Below are 26,678 nucleotides of genomic sequence, written 5' to 3' on the forward strand. Positions count from 1 at the left end.
GTCCTCCATCAGAGTTTCCCCTTCCACTCCCAACAGTGGTCCAGTTGCCTCTTTTACCTTGCGTTTGCTTCTCACATATCTGTAGAAGTTTTTCTTATTGTAGCGAGCCCCCCTGGCCAGACCCAGATCATACTGAGCTTTGGCTTCTCTGATGGCTGATTTCCAGTACCTAGTAACCCTCATATATTCCTCTTTAATTGTCTGTCCTTCTCTCCATTTCCTGAACATTTCCTTTTTCTCCCTTAGCTTATTCTGGAGCTCTCTATTCATCCACATTGGTTTCTTGGAGCCCTTCCCATGTTTCCATCTTGCTGAAATAGTGAGGGCTTGAGCTTGCAAAAGCTCGTGTTTGAGAAGGGCCCACCCTTCACTCGCTCCTTTCCCTTCCAGCACACTCCCCCACGGAATGACTCTCATCAAGCCTCTGAGTTCATCGAAGCTGGCCCTACGAAAATCTAACCTACGAGTCTGGCTACGAACTTCCTTGGCTCCCCACAGCAACTGGAATTCAAGGAGGACATGGTCACTTCCCCCTAAGGTCCCTACCCCCTTCACCCCATCTACCAATTCTTCCCTGTTGGATAATAATAAGTCTAGTATGGTCCGAGCCCCTTGTAGCTTCCTCCACCATTTGAAAAAGGAAGTTATCGGCCAGGCAGTTCAGGAAATCACATGACTCATGACGCTTTGCTGAGCCTGTCTCCCAGCACACATTGGGGAAGTTGAAGTCACCCGTGATTATAAGGTTCTGATGTCTGGATACTCTTCCAATCTGTTCAAGGAGGGCAGCATCTATTTCCTCTGTCTGGTCAGGTGCTCTGTAGCAGACTCCAACAATACCCTTTGTCCTTCTCCCCTTATTTCCACCCATATACTTTCCACTGGGTTGTCAACCACATTCTCCAGAACTTGCTGACAATCAAGCCCTCTCCTCGCATACAATGCCACTCCACCTCCTCTTCTACCCTTCCGGTGTTTCGTGAACAACTCATAGCCATCCAGTAGCACATTCCAGTCAAAGGAATCATCCCACCAAGCCTCAGTCATTCCTACATCATAGCCCTCTGTTTGCAAGAGAAGCTCAAACTCTTCCTTCTTTTTACCCGTACTTCGGGCATTGGTATATAGGCACTTGTAGTCTTACACCTTTGTTTGATCTGTCCTACCCAGGTGGGACAGATCCTCATGTTGAAATCCTCATGTTGATTGGCCCCTTCCCCTTGCAGCATCAGTTTAAAGCTCTCCTGATGAAGCTTTGCCTTCCAAGAGCTTCATAGTCCTCTTTAATTCTTGCGATGTTATTCATGGCCGTGTCATTCCTTCCCACATGAACCAGAACAAAAGGGAATTGATCATGTGGTCTGATCAGTTTCGGCAGTCAGTCTGAGAGCCAGTTTGGTGTAGTGGTTAAGAGCACAGGGCTCTAATCTGGAGATCTGGGTTTGATTCCCCACTCCTCCACTTGAAGCCAGATGGGTGACCTTAGGTCAGTCACAGCTCTTCCAGAGCTCTCTCAGCACCACTCACCTCACAGGGTGATTATTGTGGGGATAATAATAACATACTTTGTAAACCACTCTTGAGTGGGCATTAAGTTGTCCTGAAGGGCGGTATATAAATCTGTTGTTGTTGTTGTTGTTATTAATATCCTGAATTCTGGCTCCTGGCAAGCAATACATCTCTCGGAGTAGGGGATCTGGCCTGGACACATGACGTTCCATACCCCTGAGCAAAGAGTCCCTGACAACCACCTGTTTCCGTTTTCTTCCACTTCTGTGTGGCCCCATGCCCTCTTAACTGCCTCCTCCAGGTCTTTGTATTTCTCCTTCCACTCTTGTCTCCGTTACCATCTCAGGCACCTCAAAATGATTCTTGAACTCCAGTAGACCAGAATGTCCCCTTAGTCCATGTCTTCCGGTTTGTACTGCAGAACTGAGAGGAGGCTCAGAAGGGAGATCGACTCTCCCTTCTTCCCTTGGACTTATTTCTTCATGCTTGTGCAGAGCCCCCAGGCTCTTCTCCATAAAATCCTCCCCTTCGTTGATTTCCTGAAGGGTGGTGATCCTCTCCTCCAGGCTCTGAATCTTCTCCTCCAAAAGCCTGAGCAGCTTACACTTCTGACAAGCGAAGTCTGTCTTCTCTTCCTGGAGGAGAACAAACATGGCACACTCCATGCAGGTGACAGGAAAGGGGCCTTCCGTCGACATCATTGCCTTCCAAGTATATTCCAAGAATAGTCTTCTAGCTGCAGGTCCCGTTCCTTCTCCTTGTCCGAGCCCAGATGGCTGTGATGTGCCTCTGGTGAGGAGGAGCCCGATTCAATCAAGGCTCACTCAGTAGAGGGTGGGGCCAGCAGTTAGTCCCAGGCAAAACAGACACTCTCCAATTAGTAATGACCCCCCTCTGCAATCAGCTCCAACTCAGACAAAAAGACAAACAGAAACACTCCAACTGGCACCACTTTACAGCAGGCTCTACACACTCACGCAGCCCCAAACACTGTCCTCCCACACAGTAACCTCAGCAAATTCCCCCAGCAGTTATGGAAGGCAACAGAAAAAGACTCACCACTCTAGCAGCTCCCTTTCCTGCTCGTTTCAAGAACCACAGTTCTGTGCATCTGATGAAGAGAGCTGTGGTTCTTGAAAGCTTATGCTACAATAAAGTTGGTGAGTCTTAACGGTGCTATTAAACTTCTCTGGGACTCTATACTAGGTGAAGTCCTGGTGGAGACCAAGGGAAAAAAGAAAGCTATGCCTTCTGTTTCCAAAAAAGAGAACAACAGACCTAGCAGTTCAGGCCAAGACTCCTTTTCATTCATTCACAGAATCCTTTCGGCTCCAGGACTCTAGAGATTCCAGATTCCACAAGCAAACCTGTAACAGATTCTGATTCCCATTTAAGTCTGCCTCCACATACCAGGGTCTCCTGTCCAGTAAGCCTGGAAAGAAACCCTTAAATTCCTGTTGCCATAATGGGAGGCCAACTTCAGGCTTTCACGCTTGCTTGGCTTTGTTCCCCCTAGGACCAGTGGGTTCAGCAGACTGTCAGCCAGGGACACATCACAGACTTCCACCACACCCCAAGAAAGAGGTTCATTGCATCCAAAAATCCAGCAAGCCCCAAAGGCAGCTGTGCATATTACAAGATCACTTATTTGCTGGAGATTGAAGCCGCACAGTCGGTTCTGGAGAATGAAAGATTTTTTAGGACCTTCTGTATTTTATTTGTCAAGCCCATGAAAAATGGTGACTGGGGGTCAGTTCTGGTCCTAAAGCACCTCAACAAGCTTGTGAGGAAGAGGAAATGCTTCATGGAAACTCTCCAGTCTACAGTGGGGGCTCCTCAGCTGGTTGACTTCCCACTCTTAATAGATATAAGGGAGGCTTATTTTCATTTCCCCATTCATCCTAGCTGCAGACAGTACCTTCAGTTAGCCTACAATCACCATGTTCAGTAGTGGGCACTGTCCTTTCATCTGTCCTTCTCCCTTAAAATCTTCATGAACGTGACAGTTGCAGTAGTGGCTCATCTCAGGACTCAAAAGTGTGTACGTTTACTTTACCTGGAAGACCTACTGATCTGATCACCATCCAGATCACAGGAATATTAAAACTACCCTACAGGCCATCCACTCCCATGGAGGTCCTGAACCAGCAAAAGAGCTCCCTCGCACCCTCATGAACATCTTCCATCTAGGGACATCGATTGACATAGCTCAGTTCTCTATCCCAACAGAATATTGTCACCTCATCTTCAGGGTAGCAATTGCTCGCCTCAGATATGCAACAGCAGACCTGATAACCATGACAAGAGTTCTGGGTCTCATGATCTCCTCCAGAGTAACTACCTACTCTACAATAGTGGCCACTACTTCCACGTCTGTATCAACTAATGCATCCATTGCAGAAATTTGTAGGGCAGCTACATGGGCATCTGTGAGGCACTACAATATAGACAGGTTCGCCTCAGCTGAGGCAGTGTTGGGCAAATGAGTCCTCCGAAAGGTAGTTCCTCAGCAATTTCAGCCCTCTCTATTTTTCCCAGCTGAGATAATGGAGCATTTTAGCATCCTATTCAAGGATACCTTCCTCCACTGATGGAGAACGAGACATTGACTTACCTTGAGGGTTTCTTCTCCTCAGTGGACTGGAAGGTATCCTTACCCACCCTAGTTGGCAGAGGAGGAATTGGAGAGGAACTACTCTGGTCGACGTAAGGAATATAGAGGATCATCGATTTTCCGTCATTCAGATGTACAGTATCTCCAGTATAGGTCTCCAAAGTAAATATGATTGTATTCTGAGCTGGCAACACAAGGGGTGGATTTGTTTCTTCTATGGTTTGGCAAGTTATGAGCTGGTTGGGGGGCAGGAGAAGTGCCTCCTCATGATGATGGATTATTCTCTTCATTAACACAAGCACTGGCATCTCTTCTCTAGAGCCAGCTTTATCGAAGCAATCATGATTTGACCTCCAGTGCCTATGAAGCCGCTAACCCACCATCCTCACTCCATGCAGAATATTCCTATGGGGGGTACAGCAACTTTAATAACCAGTCACCTTTTGCAGATTATGCTTACCCAGCCAAATCTGCTTGGACAACAGCTGAACAAGGTAATGCTCAAAATATTTTAGTGGTAGATTATGAGGTCAGTAATGTCATCCTCTGGGCCCTGTTATCCCAAAGGCTGTGTCAGTTACTATGAGTCATATTACACTTTCGGCCTCTTCTTCCAAGGGGCTCTATATGATGAACTGAGGTGTGGTTTTCAGATTGTCTCCTGTTCAGGCACCTGCTGGGTTTTGGCAGTCCAGCTGCGTCATGTGCCTTCTAATCTTCCTTTGGGTGGATCCAGAAAAGCAGTGGACTCTCCTTTTCCAGCAGGTTTTAGGAGGATTTGTGTAAGCATAGTTGACTGAGAAAGCTGAAGTCTAGAGAAGTGTTAGTTGAAGTGTGATGCCCTAGTTATGAGTTGTTTCTTCAGCACAATCAGAAGGGGAAAATGTAGAATAGGTAAAAATGTTGAGAGGCCGTTTTGCAGCCTTTTCATCATCTGGGAGGATGACAAACATTTTAAGCAAATCTGCCTTGTATATCTGGCCTGTTCATGGCCCAGAGCATTGGAAGATAAACAGATGTTACATGGCTGTAGTGCGATTGTTGGACTTGAACCTGGCTTTCTGCTGCCTTTCCCATTGTAGCCCCTTCAAGACCTCTGACACCTGAGAAGTTTTCTGTGCCTCACATGTGTGCAAGGTTTGGCCCTGGAGGCTACCTAATAAAGGTATTACCAAACCTCCCCTCGGAGGGGCAGCCTGCTTTGGTTGAAATTTCCAGCATGGAGGTAAGTGAGGAAAAAGGAATGAGGTACCTGAACATGCGATTTTTGGGCATAAAGTTAGTTGCCAGGTTGATGTACTCTGATTTCATCCCACCCACCTCCCCCAAACTTCCTAACATGTAGTGTGAGCATGTGAGAAATGTAAACCATACAAATGTACATGTGGAACACTTGATACAGACTTGACCAGCTGTGATCCAGTGAGCACTGGCTGTCCAATTCCAAAGTGATTACAGCCAGAGGCCAAATTGACATATGTTCCATATGTCCCCTTGGAATGGCTTGCCAGAGAAGAGGAGAAGACTGCCGCTTCAGTTAATGTTCAGGAAGGCTTGTGTGGCATCTCTATTTCAGAAGACTTTTCGTTCAGAACTTATGTCTGGAAATGGTCTTGTTTGTGAGAAACGTTGTGGCCCTGCAATTTTGCAGTGTTGTTCTTATGTATGTGTAGTAGTAATTGTATTAGCTGCTGCCTTGAGACCTTGGAGAAAGTTGAGGTTGAAATGTTTCAATCGCATCAGCCAATAAACCACATATTTCTCCCATCTGCCAGGTGACAAAACTAGAGATCTGCCTCACAGTTCTGAAGGCAAACAATGACTCATAGGGCAGCTGGGAACCTTCAGTTGAGGGCTGTTCCCATCTTGGGGACATCTCTCAGCCACTAGTACCATCCCAGGTATTTTTGGACGTTTTTACAGCATCTCCTGGCATTGCATTGGAAAGGATCTCCTCTCTTCCTTTCTCTCTTCCCCTTCCCCAGATTGTAGGCTGAATCCAGTCAAGTGTAGTCTACATTTGTTCATCAGTATATAGTCTAACTGTGAACTCTGAGTAGATGTAAATGACCTTCATGAGGTGATAGGGTGAAAAGAAAAAGTAGGGTTTAGAAAAACTTCATTATGTGTTATGTGGAACTAAGTAAACGTTAACTTGACTAAGTAAAATAAGGGGATAAACCATGTTCTTAAAGCAGAATAAGCTCATTCTCATTCCTAAAGGTTTTTTTCACTAAGTGGCAACTCCTGAAATGCAGAGCAATCATAATGACAGGTATATTTCCCAGTAAGTCCCACGAGCTTTGTGTAGCTAAGTTCAAAATAAGCATACTTAGAACTGCAGTATTGGAACAGTATGTGAACGATTTTTACCTTGTCTTCCAGATGATATTGCAACATTTGTCAGAACAAGAGGAGATGAGAGCATTTCCAGGCCCTCTAACCAAGTATGTTTAGTGGGTTTTAAGAGCTTGCTTTTCATGGCATTGCTTTTCATGGCATTAGTGCACTCTGGGTCCCTCTGAGCATGTCTGCTGGTGCCATGGGTTAGTGACTGTATGGTATGTGCATGACACACAGAGAATTCCAGGTCCAGGCCCTGCCACCTCCACATTCATGCTGTCACCAAGCTGATTTTGGCGGCAGAAATTAGTGGTTCACAGTGCAGGAGCTTTGAACCTAAGACATTAGGAAACCAACATAAACATTGCCAAGTACATTGCTTTAAAGCCCTGAGCAGGTTGGGACCGGCATATCTTCGGGACCGCCTCTCCCTGTACGTTCCCCGGAGATCGCTTCGATCAGCGAATAAATATTTACTTGTGGTCCCCAGCCCTAAGGAAGCCCGCCTCGCTTCAACCAGGGCCAGGGCCTTTTCAGTCCTGGCCCCAGCCTGGTGGAACGCTCTGTCAATGGAGACCCGGGCCCAGCGGGACATATTATCGTTCCGCCGGGCCTGTAAGACAGAGCTGTTCTGCCAGGCATTCGGTGGTTGAAGGGGGCGGTGCCATGTCGGCCTCCCACCTTTGGGGTGGGGGAGGGTTCTCCCCACCACTGCACTTTGTTAATTTGTTTTATTGTTTGTATATTGATTTTAGTTCTTGTTTTTATCGATTTTAACTGTTCACCGCCCAGAGCCCCTGGGGATGGGCGGTATATAAATTGAAATATAAATAAATAGTACCAATGCTAAGCGTTTTGGAGTTATTTTTCTGCCTGGAGGATACATCTGTGAGGTGAGATAAACATTCTCCAGTGAAGTCCATTATTTGTGCCAAGCTAAACAATAACTATTAACACTTCACTGTCTTGCTTCCCTGCATCAGTTTTCCTTTAAAAAACCTGAAAAGGCTAATGGGTTTACCTTCATCTTAATATGTGAAATTGCCTAGGACAGAAAAGTATGTCAGGTTCCCAGTCAGTTGATTTTTGAGGGCTGTCTTTATGTCACTGAAAATTGTGAGTTTTTATACTTAAAAGGGCAAAGTTGTCCAGCCATTCTGTGCATTCTACCAAAAATTACAACTGCTGGGAAATTTGAAATCTCGTGTGTCAAGCCAGTTTATGCTCTTGCATTTATTCTGTCCTGTTTTGTAATTTTGATTTGTTACCAAAATGACAGTTGTGTCATTCCAGTATCATTTGTAACAGTGCAGTTGTCATGAATGATTAACCAACTGGAGATGAAGAACGGCGCATAACAGTTTTTCAGCAGTGGTGGAACATGTCCTGAACTGGGTTATGATAGTAATAATGTGACAGCAGCCTAACCTGGGCATAGGTGCAATCAAGAAAGGAACCGAAGGCCTGATCTTCGCAGCACAAGAACAAGCATTGCAAACAAATGTTACGAAAGCCAAAATTCAGAAAATCAGTGAAAATCCAATTGTCGACTTTGCCAGGAAAAAGATGAAACTGTGTCCCACCTTATCTCTGAATGCAGCAAAATTGCACAGATGGACTACAAAGCTAGACATGACAGGGTCGCAAAGCTGTTTCATTGGTCTTTGTGTAAAAAGTATAACTTGCCAGTATCAAAGAATTCATGGGAACATCAGGTGGAAAAGGTGCTAGAAAATGAACAAGTCAAGATCTTGTGGGATTTCAGAATTCACACTGATCGGCACCTTGAACATAGTACACCAGACATAACAGTTGTGGAAAATCGAAAAATCTGGATAGTCGACATTGCCATTCCTGGGGATGCCAGAGTCGAAGAAAAAGAACAAGAAAAAATGATTAAATATAGAGATCTGGCAATAGAAACCCTCTGACTATGGAAGAAGTATGCAACAGTAGTTCCCATTGTCATAGGGCACTTGGAACCATCTCGAAAAATGTTGCAATTCATATGGAAAAACTGCAGCTTTATGACATAACACGTACAGAACTGGAAAAGATGGTGCTACTTGGAACAGTGTACATATTACGCCAATATCTGGTTGATACTTAGGTCTCCGGTGGAAACTTTTATCAGCTTAGCAAGGCCAATCAGTAATAACATGTGACCTCTGCTTATTGTTGATTGTGTTTCGAATAATCTGAATAACAACAATAATAATAATAAACATTCAATTTTTATACAGGACAACTTAACACCCACACCAAGCAGTTTACAAAGTATGTTGTTATTATCCCCACAACAATCACCCTGTGAGGTGAGTGGGGCTGAGAGAGCTCCGGAGAGCTGTGACTGACCCAAGGTCACCCAGCTGGCTTCAAGCAAACGAGTGGGGAATCAAATCTGGTTCTCCAGATTAGAGTCCCACTGCTCTTAACCACTACACCGAACTGGCTCTATTTGCTCCACAAGCAGGGCTATGTAATTTTTTGTGTGTTGCTTCTGCATCTGTATAGGGGTGAGCCCCAGTCTAGGTCCTGTGTTGCTCTACTTTGGTCACTTCCACAGCTCTTCAAAAGTGAAAATAGCCTAGACTCTAGGAGTGGCCAAACTTGCTTAATGTAAGAGCCACATAGAGCAAGGCATGATACACTGAAGTGACTTCAGATAAAGAGGCAAGTTTGGGGGAGTGTCCTGCAAGTGACATCACAGGAAGGGGTGGGGTTTTGGTGCAGTATGCTGGAAGAGACATCATCAGAAGAGGTGGAGCTTGGGAAGACCCTCACTTGACCTTTGACTTGGAAGTGACATCACAAAAGTGATGTCACATCCTAGCTAGGCTTCACCTCCAAAGTCCCCAGGTATTTTCTGAGTCAGACTTGGCAACCCCAACAATTTTATTGAAAATATGAAAGACATGGAAAAAAAGAAGGAAGTAAAAAAGGAAAGGGGTTGGAAAGACATGGAAGGAAAGAAGGAAAGGGAGAGAGGGAAAGACATGGAAAGAAAGAAGGGAAGGGAGGGAAATAAACTAAAATAAAATGTGTGGCCATGGCAATACTCAGAGACCCCTGAGAGCCGCACAATATGTCTAGAAGAGCCACTTGTGGCTCCTGAGCCACCGTTTGGTCACCCTTGGCCTAAAGAGTAAGAGTTTTTAGGCTTAGTGAGACAAAAATAATCAAGATGCCAAAATGCACTAAAAAATCATTGGGTGGGGCAGCTGCCTATAACAATAATAAGTGCACTTACATACCACTCTTCTAGACAGATTATTGCCCCACTCAGAGTATTAAACAAAGTCAGTGTTGTTATCATTTCTACAACGTGGCAGGGGAGCTGGGGCTCTGGAGCTTATGGCAGAAGTGGAATTCGAACCATTAGAGTGCTGATTTGCAACCCAGCCATTTAACCATCATGCTACAGCGCTTTTCCCATGCCTTTCCAGCGCACTCAGCAAGGACACTTTGTCAGAACTGAAAGCACTCAGCAGAGGCCCTGACTGCCAGACCATCCACTTCAAGGGCAGATATTGAGTCCCTGCCTGCTTCCAAAGTCAAGGAAATGACTGGCTCTCCTCCCATAAATATTTTGCTTGCGTCACCTCTCCAGATTGTAGGCATGGCCGGTGCCCCAACCACTAAGCCTGCCCAAAGACGCGCTCCCCCCACCCAGGTCTCACCTTAGACAGGATCCTTTCTAACGACCACAACCTCTACCCCAGTGGCTACAGATGAAAAGCAGTTGGAGAAGGAAGGAATTGCTTTCGATTCTCGTGCACCAAATCCCTCCAATACAAATCAAGCAGGCAGGAGTAACTCCAAGGCTTCAGAGCTCATACTTACTGGTGGCAATGAGACTCCCTGTTCAGTGAGTGATCTGCAAAGGAAAGGGGACTGCAGCCATCTAGGCTTTTGGATCACACTTTTCCTCCTTTCCAAGCATTTTTGATGGGACATCCCTACACCATGATATTTGCTACTGGATTACCAATAAGGTTGTTAAAGATGTAAAGGAGGGACTTCTAAAGAGCAGGAGGGGAAGACAAAAGTACAGATGCACAGATTACTCTCTCTTTTTGTCCTCCTCTTCTCCCTCCCCCACAATGCTCCAAAAGATGCAGAAGGAGCTCTGGAGCCTGCCTTAGGCACTCCTCTGATGAAGCCTGTTCTCTAAGACACCTGGCACACTTCCAGGGGCAGAGGTTCTAGGAGCCGCCTCCAAGTGCAAAAAGGCATGCTCCCCTTTCATGGCACATGCGCAGCTCTACATTGCCCCTTGTGGCACTTTATTTATTTAACTTATGTACCACCTCTCCACCCTATTTTGTGCTTGAGAAGGTTTACAGTGGAATCAAGAAATAATAAAGGACAAGACTGGTGTCTTAAGCTGAACTGACTCTGTAACTGCCTTTGTTCATCTGCGGTCTTCCTGTGCAGTCCCACATGGGACTGCGCACGTGCAGGCCTGCGGACTTCGGAGATTTTTACAGCTCAAAACCACTAGGGGGCGCCCCTGCCTCCCAACGCACATGCGCGGCTGTCTTTCCCACCGAAAAACGGCTCCTAAGAGGCGGGGCGCCCCCAACGTACCCTCAGTTCCTCTTTTGCCGCCGTCTTGAGAGGTTCTTGGATAGCTCTGCTCTTTGGAATAGCGTTCATCGTGTTTCTGGAAGATGTCTGAGAAAGCTTTATTCAAGCGATGTTCGACGTGTGATCGAAAAATGACCAAATCGGATGGTCATTCTCAATGCCTATACTGTTTGGGCGAGACCCACAACCCGCAGGCTTGTAAGTACTGCCGCACCTTCACGCCAAAGGCCAGGGCAGAAAGATCGGGTAGACTTCAAGCTTATCTATGGCGGTGTGCGATGGCGGTAACAGATCCACCTGCGTCAGGCAAATCTCCCGCGCCAGAAAAATCCGCCACTCCGATTTCAAAATCTGCGGAGAAATCGCCGCATTCCCGCCAGTCTCCCGTTCATACCGACCCGAGACCGCCGACCCTGGTCGCGTTAGCGCGTAGTTCCTCCGATCCGATCGCTATCCCCCCTATTTGAGTATCCACCCTGATAAAGTGGTCCTTAGGACAAAGGTAGAATTTTTACCTAAAGTAGTGTCCAAATTTCATTTATCGCAAGAAATTTCTTTACCTGTATTTTTCAAAGATCATTCTTCAGATGCTGAAAGGTCCCTTCATGCCCTAGATGTTCGTAGGGCTCTCTTGTTTTATCTGGATAGGGTGAAGCCCTTTAGGAAGGATTCTCACCTGTTTGTTTGCTTTGCAGGCCCAAAAAAGGGGATGGGAACCAGTCCTCAGACTGTGGCTCGGTGGGTGGTGCAAGCTATTTTGTTAAGTTACAAATATGCGAACTTACCTTGCCCGTTGGAGGTACATGCTCATTCCACTAGGTCGCTAGCAGCTTCAGCAGCGCTCCTGAGAGGTGTCTTTCTACAAGATATCTGCAAGGCGGCGACCTGGGCGTCTGCGGAAACTTTCATCAGACACTATTCCCTAGATGTGCTGGACAGGAAGGAAACGATAGTGGGCACGGCGGTCCTACAATCAGTCTTCCTGTGATGAGTCATTTATACCTACCACCCAGGTATTTAGCTATGTAATCTCCCATGTGGGACTGCACAGGAAGACCGCAGATGAAAAACAGTGTTTCATACCTGTAGCTGTTGTTCATCTAGGTCTTCCGTGCAGGCACACATACCCTCCCTCCTTCCCCGCTAAATCTCTTGGTGCAGTCGGCGGCGAAAGAGGACTGAGGGTACGTCGGGGGCGCGCCGCCTCTTAGGAGCCGTTTTTCGGCGGGAAAGACGGCCGCGCATGCGCGTTGGGAGGCAGGGGCGCCCCCTAGTGGTTCTGAGCTGTAAAAATCTCCGAAGTCGGCAGGCCTGCGCGTGCGCATTCCCATGTGTGCCTGCACGGAAGACCTAGATGAACAACAGTTACAGGTATGAAACACTGTTTTTTTCCTTTTATGATGTGGTAGTGTGCTTGTGGGAGGGCATCCTCATTGGCCGTGAGCATTGTTAATGGTTGTTGCGATCTGCGTTCTAGTTCTTGGTCTTACTGCTGCCTTCTCGTTCTCTTCCAGAGATGACACCCACAAAGTTGATGTTATTAATTTTGCCCAGAACAAAGCTACGCGGTGCTGTCAGAATGGAACTCTGATTGACAGGGAGTCTGCACAGCTGCTCTGGGACTTCATTGTTCTTCTGTGCAGGCAGAATGGGGTACGAGTTCCTGACTATCTCCTAAACCTTTTGAAATTTTTCTTCATTGTCTACAGACTTTATCTTCATCTTTTCAGTAGCATCACGATAATTAGAATATAGAAAGCTGTCCTTGATGTAAGATGCATAATGTGAGAGCCAGGATGATCCAGGGGTCTCTTTGATCAGCTTTGGAATTATCTAAGATGGTTAGTCATATGGAGCTGCTGCAAGAATAAATTCATCAAGGAGATAATTCTCACCTTGAGCCTTTCATAATATCTACATAGCAAAGTATACTATTCTGTTCAGGCTCCTGGCAAGTGTCTTCAAGCAATTAAAGAATAGGTAAACTATAAATTTGATCCACCCCAGATTCCTCAAGACCTTGCAAAAAAAATTTTAAATATGGAGCACCATTGGGGACACATTGCAGTGTGGTGTAGAGTGTTGGTCTGAGACGTGGGTTCAGGACTCCCCTCACCCTTCACAGGGTGACTTTGGGCCATTAGTGCTCTTCATCTTGATCTACTTTGAGGGTGGTTATGGGGATAAAAGGTGTGTGTGTGAGAGCGAGAGAGAGAGAGAGAGAGAGATTGGAAATCATTGTACCTGCCCTGAACTCTTTGGAGGAAAGGTGGAATAAAATGCACAGATGCAATGCTAATTTTTTAAGAAGTATATTGTTGGAAAATTCTGCTATGACTCAGATCAACTGTAACACTGATCTTATGCTTGTTATGTGTCCGTAAAAAATCTTTCTCTCTTTCACTCACACACACACACCAACCAACCAACCAACCTCTGATTGATCTTAGGTGTGATTCTGGGCAGCCTTCTGGCAGGCAGTTTGGTTTGTAGTGAGCCTTCTGTCTATCTACTTCATTTATACCACACTTTTCTCCCCAATGGGGACCGAAATAGTTGGCGTTGTTCTCCTCTCCTCCATTTTATCATCACAACAGCCTTGTGACAGTAAGGCTGAGTGTGTGTCAGTGGCCCAAAGTTACACATCAAAAAATAGTTAAAATACATACATTAAAATACATCATGGTAAAATATTGGCACTAGGAGTTGCCAGAGACATTCATTAGTTACTTTCAGTAAAAGCACATTAAATTCATTCTGGTTTGCATCTTTTAAGGAAGGAAGAGTGTGTAAAAACTTCCCATACCATGTCTGGCTCCTCCACTTGAAGTCAGCTGGATGACCTTGGGCTAGTCACAGCTCTCTGGAGCTCTCACAGCCCCACCCACCTCACAGGGTGTTTGTTGTTATGGGGATAATAATGACATACTTTGTAATCCACTCTGAGTGAGCATTAAGTTGTCCTGAAGAGCAGTATATACATCGAATGTTGTTGTTGTTGTTCCAAAGTGTGGGCATGGCCACTGAAAATGAGCCTGCATGGATTGTAGCTGAACAAGCCTCCCACACAGCGGGGACCATCACAAGTGAGGCACCTGATGACTTTGGTTGGCACACGGGGTCCTGTGAGGAAAGACAGTCCATTAGATGTGCAGGTTCTAGACCCTGCAGGGCTTTAAGGCAACAACCAACACCTTGAATTGTTCCTGGAAACAAATTTTGCAGCAACTGAAGTTTCCATACAGTTTTCAAGGGCAGCCAAACATACAAAGCATTACAGTAATCTGAGGTCACAGTAGCATGGATAAGCAAGGCAGGTTCAGTACAGGCAAGATGGGGGCCAGTTGGCACATTCAGCATGAAAAATAGAAAGCACTCCTAGTCCCTTCCTTTTTTTAAGAGCAACACTGGGTACAGCACTACTTCCCAGCATTTCACCAAGTCAGAGAAGTGGGCCATCATGCCATAAATTTGTATTACTGGTAACCGCATACCTTCCCTACCAGTATCGCATCCTTTTCCTGGATTTAGTTTCAGCTCGTTTCCCCAACCATTTGACTATTGTTTCCAAGCATTAGTTTAGCACTGAGACTACTGCTTATGGTGGCTTATTTGGAAGTAATCTACATATTGGTGGCAGCCAATCCCAAGGTTGTAGACAATCTCTGTCAAAGTACGCATGTAGATGTTAAACAGCAACAGTGAAAGGACTGATCCCTGAGAGACACCACAGGTCTTGTTCCACTGATTGCCCGTCACCAACAGCCAACCTTTGGGATCTGTCAGTCAGACAGGAATGAAGCCATCTCCGTGCTAAGCCCTTTATCCCTAGGTCTTACCACTGGTTTATTAAGATTGTACTCCCGACAGTACCAAGCTGCCGACAGGTTTAAGAAAATCAACAAAGAGGTTTTCCCCTTGTCAGTTTGCAGCTGGTGACCATCGCCCAGGGCAATGAGTGCTGTCTCAGTACCAAAACCAGGTCAGGAGCTAGATTGAAAATATCAATCAAACGTGAGTAAGTTTGGCAGCACCATCATCCAAGGCTCACTTTTAAAACAACAGCATCCGAACTGGAGCAGAGTAATCACAGGGCCTTTCAAGTTCCTACTCTGTCTGGATCTGAATCCCCAAATACATGAGTCTTCACTATTTGAAATCATTGTGCTGGGTGAGCAGAAGGAGCAGGTTTTTTTCACCGCTGTCACTGCCACCTCATAGGTCCAGAAAGGTGCTCTAAGGTGTGTTCATCCCCAGTTTTCTGCCGGCTGTGTTCTAGACATCTGTCCATCTGCTTCCTGTCCCCCAGCTCTCTGGTAAACCAAGGAACTGGGAATCTCAAAGATGGAGGGAAAGGTTGCCAGGGAGTAATCCTGTCAGTAGTAGCTTCAGGAACCCCGTTCCAAGATTCTACTGGCTGCTCAGCCTGCTCAACCTGCATTTACCCAGAGCAATGCATCTGTCTCTGAGGGCGGGCCAGTCGTTGCAGGGGAGGGTAGGCGCATTCCACCATGTTTTCAGAGTAAATGGTATGGCCATGATACAAGGCTAATCTATAGTCCCCCCCCCCCTCCTGACCATCAACCAAATGCTTGCTACAGAAAAGCAGGCCTAGTATATACATTTTTGGTGTGTTGGGCCCCACAAAACTTGAGGTAGTTACATGATTGTCGAGGCAGTCAAGAAATTGTCTACATGGTCAGACAAGGTTCACAGCCAGTTGGGAGTTTTGCGGCACCAGGTCCGAAATCTCCTCTGCTAGCTCAGCCAGGGCCTCAACTGACAAGCCGAGTCGATGATAAACCAACAGGACTCCAAATCTGTCTCTGGTGCACAGCACAAAAACCACCATCAGAGCCCAGGTGCTAACTTTAGAAGGAGAAAAATGAATGATCATTGTGACTCCACCCCCACCATCCCCCGGTCTTCTTGACTGAGGTTGGTGAAGGATGGTATACTAAGTTGGCATCATTTGAGATAAAATGACATCAGAGTTATCATCCAGCCAGTTTTCTGTCCTATGTGTCAAGCCCACCTGATGTTTAAGCATGAGATCTAAGCTCATAGTAACCTTGTTTTTGATGGGGCTGCATAATTATAGGATGGGGAAAACTTGTCTTGGCAGCAGTACATGTGTAAAGGAGCTATGCCTCTGAGTAGATCATACACTAAACATGAGTCAGAAGTGCGATGCGGTAGCTAAAAAGGCAAGTGTGATTTTAGGCTGTATCAACAGGAGTATAGGGCAAAGTGATAGTATCGCTTTGCACTGGTTAGGCCTCATTTAGAGTACTGGGATCAGTTTTGGGCACCACAGCTTAAGAAGTCTGTTGACATGTTGGAATATGTCCAAAGGAGGGCAGCAAAGATGGTTCAGGGTCTGGAGAACAAGCCCTGTGAGGAAAGGTTGAAAGAGCTATGTATGTTTAGCCTGGAGAGCAGGTGGCTGAGAGGTGACGCGATAGCCCTCTGCAAGTATTTGAAGGGCTGTCACGTGGAGAATGGAGTGGAGGAGTTTTCTGCTGTCCCAGAGGGTATGATGAGTGGAGGAGTTTTCAGCTAAACGCAGCTTCCATTGCATCAGCTAGCTCACGCCCAGCAAAATTGTTTAATGTGGTTTGGTCACTGGTCTCCCTATCAGGGGGAGACCGTCAAATTTTGAATTCAGATATTAGCTGTGAGGCTTTGGGGAGCTTCTTTGCTGATTAAAGTCTTGTCTCTCCGCCGTGACTTGCCGGCCACAATTGACACAGTACATGAACTAGAGGCCCCTTGGCCGTCTACTGGGATGATGATATTAGATCATTTCAACCCACTCTCCAGGGATGAGATTGAAAGGACCCTGTGAGCAGTGAGATCTACCACGTGCTCCTTGGACCCGTGCCCATTGTGGCTGGTGAAGGCCAGCGTAGATGGGCTACGAACTACTCTGGAGGCCATTGTCAACATGTCCTTGAGCTCCGGGATTTTTCCCGAAGCCTTGGAAGGAAGCCGTGGTTAGGCCTCTCTTGAAGAAGCCATCTTTGGACCCCACCGACCCGGTCAGTTACCGCCCAGTTTCAAACCTCCCGTTTCTGGGTAAGGTGATTGAGCGGGCAGTGGTGGAGCAGCTATAGGGTTTCCTGAATGATTCCTCATCCCTAGATCCCTTCCAGTCTGGCTTCTGCCCGGGACATGGGGTGGAGACGTTGCTGGTTGCCCTCACGGATGATCTCCGCAGGCAGCTGGATTGCGGCAGATCGGCGCTGCTGATACTACTGGATCTGTCAGCAGCATTCGATGCGGTCGATTATGATCTACTGACCCACTGCCTTGTCGATGTGGGGATACAAGCAACTGCCTTACAGTGGCTTGTCTCTTTTCTCCACGGTCAGGGACAGAGGGTGGCACTTGGGGAGAAATTGTCATCCCGCCACCCATTGGTGTGCAGTGTCCCTCAGGGGCAATACTCTCCCCATTAGTGTTTAATTTTTATATGCGCCCCCTCGCCCAGCTGGTGTGGAGTTTTGGACTTGGGTGTCATCAATATACTGATGACACCCAACTATATCTGATGATGGACGGCCGGCCTGACTCTGCCCCAGATGTCTTGGAGCGTGCCTTCGAAGCTGTGACTGGATGGTTGAAGCAGAGTTGGTTGAAATTAAATCCCAGAAAGATGGAGGTCCTGCATGGGGGTCTGGGGGCCATGGGCACGGGACTCCAGCTCCCCGCTCTTAATGGAGCACTTCTTGTGCCAGTTTCGAGAGTTAGGATCCTGGAGGTGATCCTGGATGCCTCCCTGACTGGGGGCACAGGTCGCAGCGGTTGCCCGGTCTTCATTTTTCTATCTAAGACAGGCCCAGCAGCTTGTCCCCTACCTATCAACCCATGACTTAACTGCAATGATCCAAGCAACCGTCACCTCTAGATTAGACTACTGCAACTCGCTCTACGCAGGGCTTCCCCTGGGCCTGATCTGGAGGCTACAGCTGGTCCAAAATGCAGCTGTGTGAGTAATTGCAAGGGTCCCAATTAGGGAACATATAACACCTATACTATGCCAGCTGCACTGATTACCAGTTGAGTACCAGGTCCAGTTCAAGGTTTTGGTGTTGACCTATAAAGCCCTATGTGGACTGGGCCCAGCATATCTGCAGGACCGCCTCTCCGCATATGTACCCCAGAGGATGCTTCGTTCAACAAATAAACAACTGTTGGTGGTCCCTGGCCTCGACCAGAGCCAGGGCCTTTTCCGTCCTGGCACTGACCTGGTGGAACTCTCTGTCTGAGGAAACCAGGGTCCGGCGGGATTTACTATCTTTCCGCCGGGCCTGTAAGACAGAGATGTTCCACCAGGCATATGGTGGAGGCTAGGTTGGGCCCCCGCTGGCCCCACTAAAGATCTGTCCACCCCCCGCCCCCATATGAGCCAGGGCTTGAAAAGCAGTATTTTATCGCCATCTGAAGAGAAGCTGTATTGTACACGTTGTTTTAATGTTATTTGTATACTGATGGCTGTTGTGGGTTTTCTGGGCTGTATTGCCGTGGTCTTGGCATTGTAGTTCCTGACGTTTCGCCAGCAGCTGTGGCTGGCATCTTCAGAGGTGTAGCAACAGCCATCGTTCTCCGGCCGTGAAAACCTTCGACAATACATTATTTGTATACTGTTTTATCTGTTTTTAACTGTATTTACCTAATTTGAAATGTTGTACTCAGCCCTGAGCCTGCCTGGCGGGGAGGGCAGACTAAAATCTAATATAATTATTATAATTATTATAATTATAATTATAAAAAAACATTAGGAAGAATTTCCCGACAAAGCAATTCCTCAGTGGAATGGGCTTCCTTGGGAGGTAGTGGGCTGTCCTTCCTTGAAGATGTTTAAGAGTAACCTAGATGATTTTATGACTCAATATGAATGTATGCAGGTTGGAAGAGGTAGGGAATGAAGGGATAAATCAGTGCTAGGTTCTTGTGGCTCTTCCTTGCATGCCCAGGGTAAGGCCGGTCACCACTTTGAAGTCAGGAAGGAATTTTCCTCTAGGCCAGATTGGCTTGGGATCCTAGAGGTATTTCACCTTCATCTGGGCATAGAGCAGGGGTCACTGGAGGAAATGAGGTGGGGGTGGGTGGGTAGCTGTGAATTTCCTGCATTGTGCGGGGGGGGTTGGCCGTGGACGAGATGACCCTTGGAGTTCCTTCTAGCTCTATGTTTCAGTGTTTCTTTACTGTAGCATAATATCACCACCAGTTAATTATCACCATTCATTAATTGCTTCTGCCAAAGACACTCAATCAGTATAATTAATAAATTCTAAAAGCCTGACCCTGCACAAATACTTTGTATGAATATATACCATTGAGGAAGACCCTTGGCTGAAATGCATCTGATTCTGGTTCAGTACATATGGAGATAAAATGTACTAACATGCCTGTACATTTGTAACTTTACTATGTGTATATATAATGGTACTTACATGTTGTGAACTACACTGTTGCTGTTTTTAATCATACTTTTGAACTTTCATTTTTTGGATTGAATTACATGCTAGTATTTTATTCAGTTGTATTACATTTGCATTTATATTTAATTCACATTTTCTGTTCCACTGTGGTTAAGCACCCTGAAATTCTTTGCTTATGTTAACTTTATTCAGTGTAAAAAATACATTCTGCTTCTCTGAAAGGCTGAGGGCTTGGTGCTTCAGGGTTGCTTCAGGTTCATTCTTAATCATATAACTGCCCATGACCCAACTGCACAATGCTTCTCTTGATTTTATTTCTAGACAGTGGTAGGCACAGATATTGCTGAGCTCCTTCTGCGGGATCATAAAACTGTGTGGCTACCTGGGAAATCACCCAACGAGGCTAATTTGATCGACTTCACAAATGAGGCTCTGGAGCAGGCAGAAGAGGAGTCTGGGGAGGCTCAGCTGTCTTTCCTCACAGACAGCCTCATTACCACGATCGACAGCCTTGAGAAGGAGACAGAGAAATTCAGGGAGCTTCTGCTTTATGGTCGTAAGAAGGTGAACTGCAACACTGGAATCCTTCCTCCTCAGTGTATTTTGGCCTTGTGTTTTAAGATGAGTCTTTTCTCCATTCCATGATGAAACTCTCCAGTACGAAGAGTCTGGCGCTCGTGGTCTCTTGTCCCAGCATTCTCTCACTGTTTAGTATGAGCGACCCAGAAACGGAAACCAGGATGGCCCGGGAGGATTTTCAGTGTTTGGGGTCAATGGGGCCAGTTCTCCGGGCTGGCTTCCAGTTCAGTGAATGACTGCAATTCACTGCTCAGAGGAAAAGTTAAATGTGGTGTTCTCGGGGTGTGTTTCAGTGAACACAAGTGTGAGGTGGCCCGGCCCTGACCAAGAAGGAGATAATCACAAGGGGGAGGGGTACATGTGCACAGCCACAATCTGCGTTCCCTCCATTGCCATTTGCAAGTCCCTTCTCTGCATATCTTTTGTGCTTAGACTCAGTATTGTTCTCCAGAATCTTTCCACTCTGGTTCCAGAAGTGAGAGGGCAAGGCAGTCCGTTGTCTCGGTCTGTGGATATGGATTGGAGGCCTGGCCCGGCAGCAGAGCACATGCTTTGCAACACAAAACATACCAAGTCTGGTCCCTGTTCCCCCAGAGCTGAGCAGTTTCCATGCTTGCAAGTTCAGCGTCTCACATGAGCAGAAAGTGGCTTGTGTGAGAAGAATGTACTCTCCAGTGGGGGGCAGCTCTGTGCAAGTGGTGAAAAGGTGCAGGATCTTAGGTTGCAGGCTGGGAACTACCCCTGCCTGAGATCTTGGAAAAGCCACTTTGGGCTTAGAGGATTCTTTCCCTTTAACCTAGATGCATGCATGTTTTGGGGGGATCTATAATCATTTTACCTCCTGCCCCCCCTTTCCCATCTGAGCCTTCCTTTTGTCTGGGAGATGAGGCAATCTCTGCAGACCAAACTCAGATTTGTTTGTTGGGTCCCTTGCTTTCCATATTTGTCTTGGCACTAGATGTGCAGTTGTAGTTCCACCTAACCTGTTGGCCCTTCTGTCTACGAACCAGATTATTGGTCTGTGAAGCACCGTCCATTGTGATGCAGTGGTGGTTTGAGGTGATCTGTAGCCCTTTGCCCATTGTGTTGCACTGTCTGTCACGCTGCCGTTCATACCCTGCTCGACAGTGACGCTCCTTTCTGTCTCAAAAGGATGCTCTGGAATCTGCCATGAAGCACGGGCTGTGGGGTCATGCATTATTACTTGCCAGTAAAATGGACAGCAGAACTCATGCAAGAGTAATGACCAGGTAAGAAATGTCTTTGCTCACCATATTTCGGTCAGCTGTTGATACCAAGTACAACTGTATTTTATACCTCTGATGAGAGAGAGGCTCTGGTCAGTGTTCGCTCATGCTACAATAAATGTGCTGAACTTTAGGATGTTACAGGACTCCTTGCGGTTTCTGCTGAAAGATGCTTAACTTTGGAATTTAGGACTGCCCTGTGTGTTCTTGTTTTGACAGATTTGCCAACAGCCTTCCAATTAATGATCCTCTACAGACTGTTTACCAGCTAATGTCTGGGAGAATGCCTGCAGCTTCCACCGTGAGTTTGAACAGCAAATGGCCACTGAGGTTCATCTGAATGGTATCTTGCCCAGGCTAAGGAGCAGTGAGCAGTTTCTAATTCAGTTCTTTGTATGCCTGAACTGGGATGCAGAATTGGTGCTCCTGTTCCTTGTAAATTTATTTTATAATTAAAACCCTTTTGTCCTGCCCTGAATGGCCCAAGCTAGCCCAGTCTCAGCAGATCTCAGAAGCAGGGTTGGCCCGGGTTAGTACTTGGATGGAAGACCACCAAGAAGTCCAAAGTGGCTACTCAGAGGCAGGCAATGGCAAACCACCTCTGCTCATCTCTTGCCTTTAAAACTCCAGCAGGGGTCACTATAAGTTGGCTATGACTTGACAGCACTTTCCACAACCAAAACCATTTAGGATTCCATTTATCCCCCAAAAAACCACTTTCTATACATTTTGGTGCAGGTTTCTGATAGTACTTTTCCATCTTTAGAAATAAGGAATACTAAGCCTTATTTATTCTGTTTCCATTTTTTAAATTAAAAAATGCTGTTAACCTGTTCAGTTTGTAACAGTTCTTTCAACCCATTTATCCAACTGTTCTTTTCCAGTATTTTGCAAAGACAAATGTTGCAGTGTTTCAAACAGAGTGATATGAGTGTGTGAATTGATTTAATTTGCCTTCCAGCAGCTAACAGTATATAAGCCTTTCTCCTCTTTCCAGTGCTGTGGAGATGAGAAATGGGGAGACTGGAGACCCCACCTCGCAATGGTCCTGTCCAACTTGACTAACAATATGGATGTGGAATCAAGGACAATCACCACTATGGGCGACACACTTGGTAACCAGTGGAGGAGAAGGGGGGTCAGTCTCTGGGAATGGAGGGACTCTTGGATGTGGGTTGGCATTCAGATAGCTGGATTTATTTAAAAATCAGATTCAGATTCTTTATTTCATGCTCACAGACCAACAGGTCATAAGCAAAACAGGTTCAATAATTTAAAGTACAGAATAATAACATTCAATTAAATGGTTGATCAAATAGCCAGTATTTATTACAAAATATAAAATATGTCACTAAAAGAGAAAATCATTAAAAACCATAGATAAAAATTTTGCTACAGCAAGAGTTACACTCGGGTCTGTATCTGCTAAAAGTTTTGCGACTACTTCTTGTTTTGAATCACGCCCCCATTTCTGGATGTGTACTGAGATCCATCTATCTCTGGCGAGTACATGCTTCTTGCAGTCAGTAAAGAGGTGCCAAATAGTATCTAGATTCCCTGATTTGCAATCACAGAAATGGTCATAAAATGGGATCCCTAAAAACCTGCCTGTTAACTCTCCTAGTGGCAGAACGTTTAATCTGGCTTTAGTAAAAAGTATTCTGTATTTAGGAACAGTTAAGAATTTACAGTATGCAGGTAAAGTCTTTGGAAGAGGGAGACCCAGATAGTGCAAAGAGCAAACCCTTCTTGCTGTACAGCTGGTGCTCCATTTATCAAAGTGTAACATTTTGGATTTAATCAGTTTACATGCAGAAGAGAATTCCATTTGTGTTAAGGTCTCAAGAGATAAACTTAGTCTCTGTAATTTATCATCGACTAGTTTTTGCCAAGAACTCTGAAAACCATCTTCAACGAGTAGATGCAGATAACTCTCCTCTGGGAAAAGAACAATTTTTAATCTAAAGATAAACATGGCAATGATGATTCCACAAATTCCAGCCGAATAGCTGGACAAGTGATACACTTTGGTAAGCTAGACATGGAGCATAGAAAGGAAATTAAACAGGTATCATATTTCCCATATACTTTGGCGATTTCTAAAGGTATCCCAAATAATAATAATGGAACTACCTTGGCTTTAAATGCTTGGATGGCAGCTAGCAGGTATTTGCCTCCTGATGTCCGGAAAAATCTCAGGAGGGCTGCTGAGTGTATGGATGCCAACTTCACGACAGCAGCCCTATGGCTTGTCCATGACGTGCTATAAGAAAAAAGAACACCCAGGTACTGAAAAGCATTGACCTGCTCAATTAAGAGGCCATCCATGTTCCATGGGAAGTGACGAGGTGGGACACCTTTACAGAAGATCATAACTTTAGTCTTTTGATAGTTAATATCTAAAGACTCCTGAGAGCAATAAAGCACAAATGCATCTAGTAAACATTTTAACCCCACGCGAGTTTGTGAGATCAACACAGCATCATCTGCATAGAACAGATTGGAGGTAGGAGTCTGGAATAGGTGAGGGGGATGGAAGTGTTCACCAGAAAGTTTGCTTTCAATATCGTTTATATATAAATTAAAAAGGAAAGGGGCCAAAAGGCATCCTTGGCGAACACCTCTATTCACTTGAATTTCTTTTGTTAATTAACCACTATTTCCGTATCTTGAGCTATGTTATTCTGATACAATTTGTAGATTAGCCAGAGAAGCCAGCAATCAATAGAAGTCTTTGCTAGCTTTTCCCATAATCTGGCTCGAGGTATGCAATCAAAGGCATTTTAGGTCAATAAAAGCTGCATACAATTTACCTCTGGGTGGTTTGCAATATTTCTCAGTCAGGTGCACAAGAATGGCGCAACGGTCCAAAACTGAGGAACGCCTTTTAAATCCAATCTGGGAAGGCATAACGGTCTGGTTCTCTGGCAGCCAAGTTTGCAATTTTGTAACTAAATAAGAACTGGGCAGTTTTCCTAGACAGGATAATAGGCTAATTGGCCTATAATTCCCTGGCGACGAGTGATTCCCCTTTTTACATAAAGGAACAATTATTGAATTTAACTGTGATCGTGGAATCAAGCCTTCATTGCAAATATTAGTGAAAAGGGGGCCAAGATCCTACTCCGTCCGGAGACATTACTCTTAAAGAGTTCATTACCATAATTTGGTATAAACATAAGGTACATTACATACTGATTTATCAAGACTTTCTTCTCAGAATTTAAAGTGGTGAACACAAAAATGAATTTAAACATAACAGCAAATCACAGCATGGATTTAAAAATTCTGCTGCTTCTTGGTTCTATCCAGAGCTACTCTTTACAGGTGTTGCTTCTAAAATTTTCTGCCCCATTTATTTATCACAAAGGATCCAGCAGGCAGTTGTGGGAATCTGGCCAGCTTCAGCTGCACTTGTGTTTGCTTGCAGTCTTCAGAGTAGGGTGATCTTGTGAGCAACAGCACTCAGCTGAGGCTAGTGCTAACTACCACTGGTGGGATTCAGGAAGACTTGCTTGGCAGTAGAAATATTCTTGGTCCTTCCGTAGCAAAATGGGCCTCTAGCAGGAACAGTGGAAAAGGAACAGGGATTGGCTAGAGATGGCTGTGCACAGTAGCTGGCCACTTGCTCCCCCTGCGGCAACAAATTCACTGGGTCCCGTTGGGACACTGCATTGACCCAGCCATTACTCTTGCTTCCACGGCATTCATTCAGGACTTTAAACTACACATCTGAATATGCAGATTCAATTTTCTTTATTATAAAGCCCCAATTTAGGGACAAATGAGTTCTTCCTTTTATCCCTGGTAATTGGGTAGTTTACATGAGAAGTTAACATGGTATCCTTAACCAGATTCTTTTTTAAAGAAACTATTTATTGTGAAGAAAACACACAGAAGTATTCAAAATATTAAGATTTTTCTAGCAACTTGAGCCAGTAGATTTGATTCAGAAGTCATCCTGCAAATTTCTGTGTACCTGCTTATCAGCCCCTTAGAATCACGGTATCAGGATTGCCATGTCAGAAAAGACCACAACAGTGAATTCCTTGAAGGGCCTCAGGACCTCGACTGTCTGGGAGATGGTGAGCCAGTCCTCTGGGCTGAACTCACCCTCCCTTCTTCAGCTGTCGCTCTCCAAGAGCCACTATGCGAGGGCGGCCTTCTGCTCCACCAAACGCTCAAGCATGGCATGGGTGGAGTATCAGCGAGTGAAAACACTGGAGATCAGGCAGTGCTCCAGCATGCCTGTCTCGGCCTGCTTCTGGAGCAGTTGGTGAGTTGTTTTCACACTGCATGAGAAGGTGGCTCACGAGTCAGTGGCATCTCCTAAGGAGATAACTGGAATCGACAAGTTGTGGGGTCCCCTGCAGGTTCATCAGAATCCAGACCAAACACATCCTTCGCCACAAGGTGAAGTTTCTGACCTAGCAGCCAGTGCACTTGAGGCCCACTCGTGCCACCCCTGCCTTCATGTTTGTGACACCCTCAGTCACCCCCCCATGTCTTGTGATGACGCTGCTCTCGCCTACCCAGTCCAGTAACTCCAACTCCATGGTTATAGCGATGTTCTCCACCATGTGCATCACATCGAGAACCTCAGCATGGAGCAAAGCCTGGCAGTGGCCAGACCAGTGGTCTCCTCTCTGGCTCTGCCTGATGCTGGCCATCCCACTCCCCACCCTGAAGGTCATCGGGTTGCCACCAGTGCACAGTAAGCAAGAAGTGTGCATGATGCGACTGAATGCAGGTCCAGATGTCTGATGTGAAGTGCGCAGTTCTCCCGGCGGCATGAGACAACTGTGCCTTCACGTGCTCCTTGGCAGCCCCATAAAAGGAGGGCACCAGGGTCCAGTTCAGCATGATGCGAGCAGGGGGCGTGTACAGACTAGCTGGAGTACAGACTAGCTGGAGCAGCCCTGGGAAGCTGAAGTCCTCTACTGCTATCTATGTACGGCAGTCATCTCCATGATCTTCCAAGTGATGAGCCTAGATCCCTAGATCTGCTTGGCCCACTAGGGCCATATGCGCCAAACATCTCTAATGGGCTGGAAGACTAAATCTTCCTTTCCAGAAGTTAACTCCTTGTTTATCTACTTTTGGAATCATTTTAATACAAGCAATTTGGTTAAGCAACCTCATCACTTTTCCAGGATACATTACTTTCTCTAAGGAGGCTCAAAATGGGGAGAAAGGGGTGAGGGGAGGCCAAGAAGCAGCTTGGCCTGCCTCATTTCATCTGCCCTCAATATCTCTGAATTGGAAGTGGTGGTCTCATTCAACCTCATTTTGACTATTTTGATATATTTGGTTGATTTCTCCTTTACAGTAATATAAACCTGTGTCCCT

At 45.9% G+C, this 26,678-nt stretch overlaps 1 protein-coding gene across 3 annotated transcripts in view; it reads left to right on the forward strand.

The window, feature by feature from the left end:
• SEC16A (SEC16 homolog A, endoplasmic reticulum export factor) overlaps window positions 1-26,678 on the forward strand; it is a 79,857-nt gene that overhangs the window by 24,941 nt on the left and 28,238 nt on the right. For all 3 annotated transcript variants that reach the window (XM_054998244.1, XM_054998245.1, XM_054998243.1), the window contains 8 exons: window positions 4,443-4,617; window positions 5,206-5,348; window positions 6,509-6,570; window positions 12,571-12,709; window positions 19,825-20,067; window positions 21,235-21,332; window positions 21,549-21,630; window positions 22,327-22,444. In XM_054998244.1, coding sequence (XP_054854219.1) covers window positions 4,443-4,617; window positions 5,206-5,348; window positions 6,509-6,570; window positions 12,571-12,709; window positions 19,825-20,067; window positions 21,235-21,332; window positions 21,549-21,630; window positions 22,327-22,444 — 1,060 coding nt within the window. The remainder of the gene's footprint in view (window positions 1-4,442; window positions 4,618-5,205; window positions 5,349-6,508; window positions 6,571-12,570; window positions 12,710-19,824; window positions 20,068-21,234; window positions 21,333-21,548; window positions 21,631-22,326; window positions 22,445-26,678) is intronic.

Source organism: Eublepharis macularius, chromosome 14, assembly GCF_028583425.1.
Source record: "Eublepharis macularius isolate TG4126 chromosome 14, MPM_Emac_v1.0, whole genome shotgun sequence".
Classification (NCBI taxonomy): Eukaryota; Metazoa; Chordata; class Lepidosauria; order Squamata; family Eublepharidae; genus Eublepharis; species Eublepharis macularius.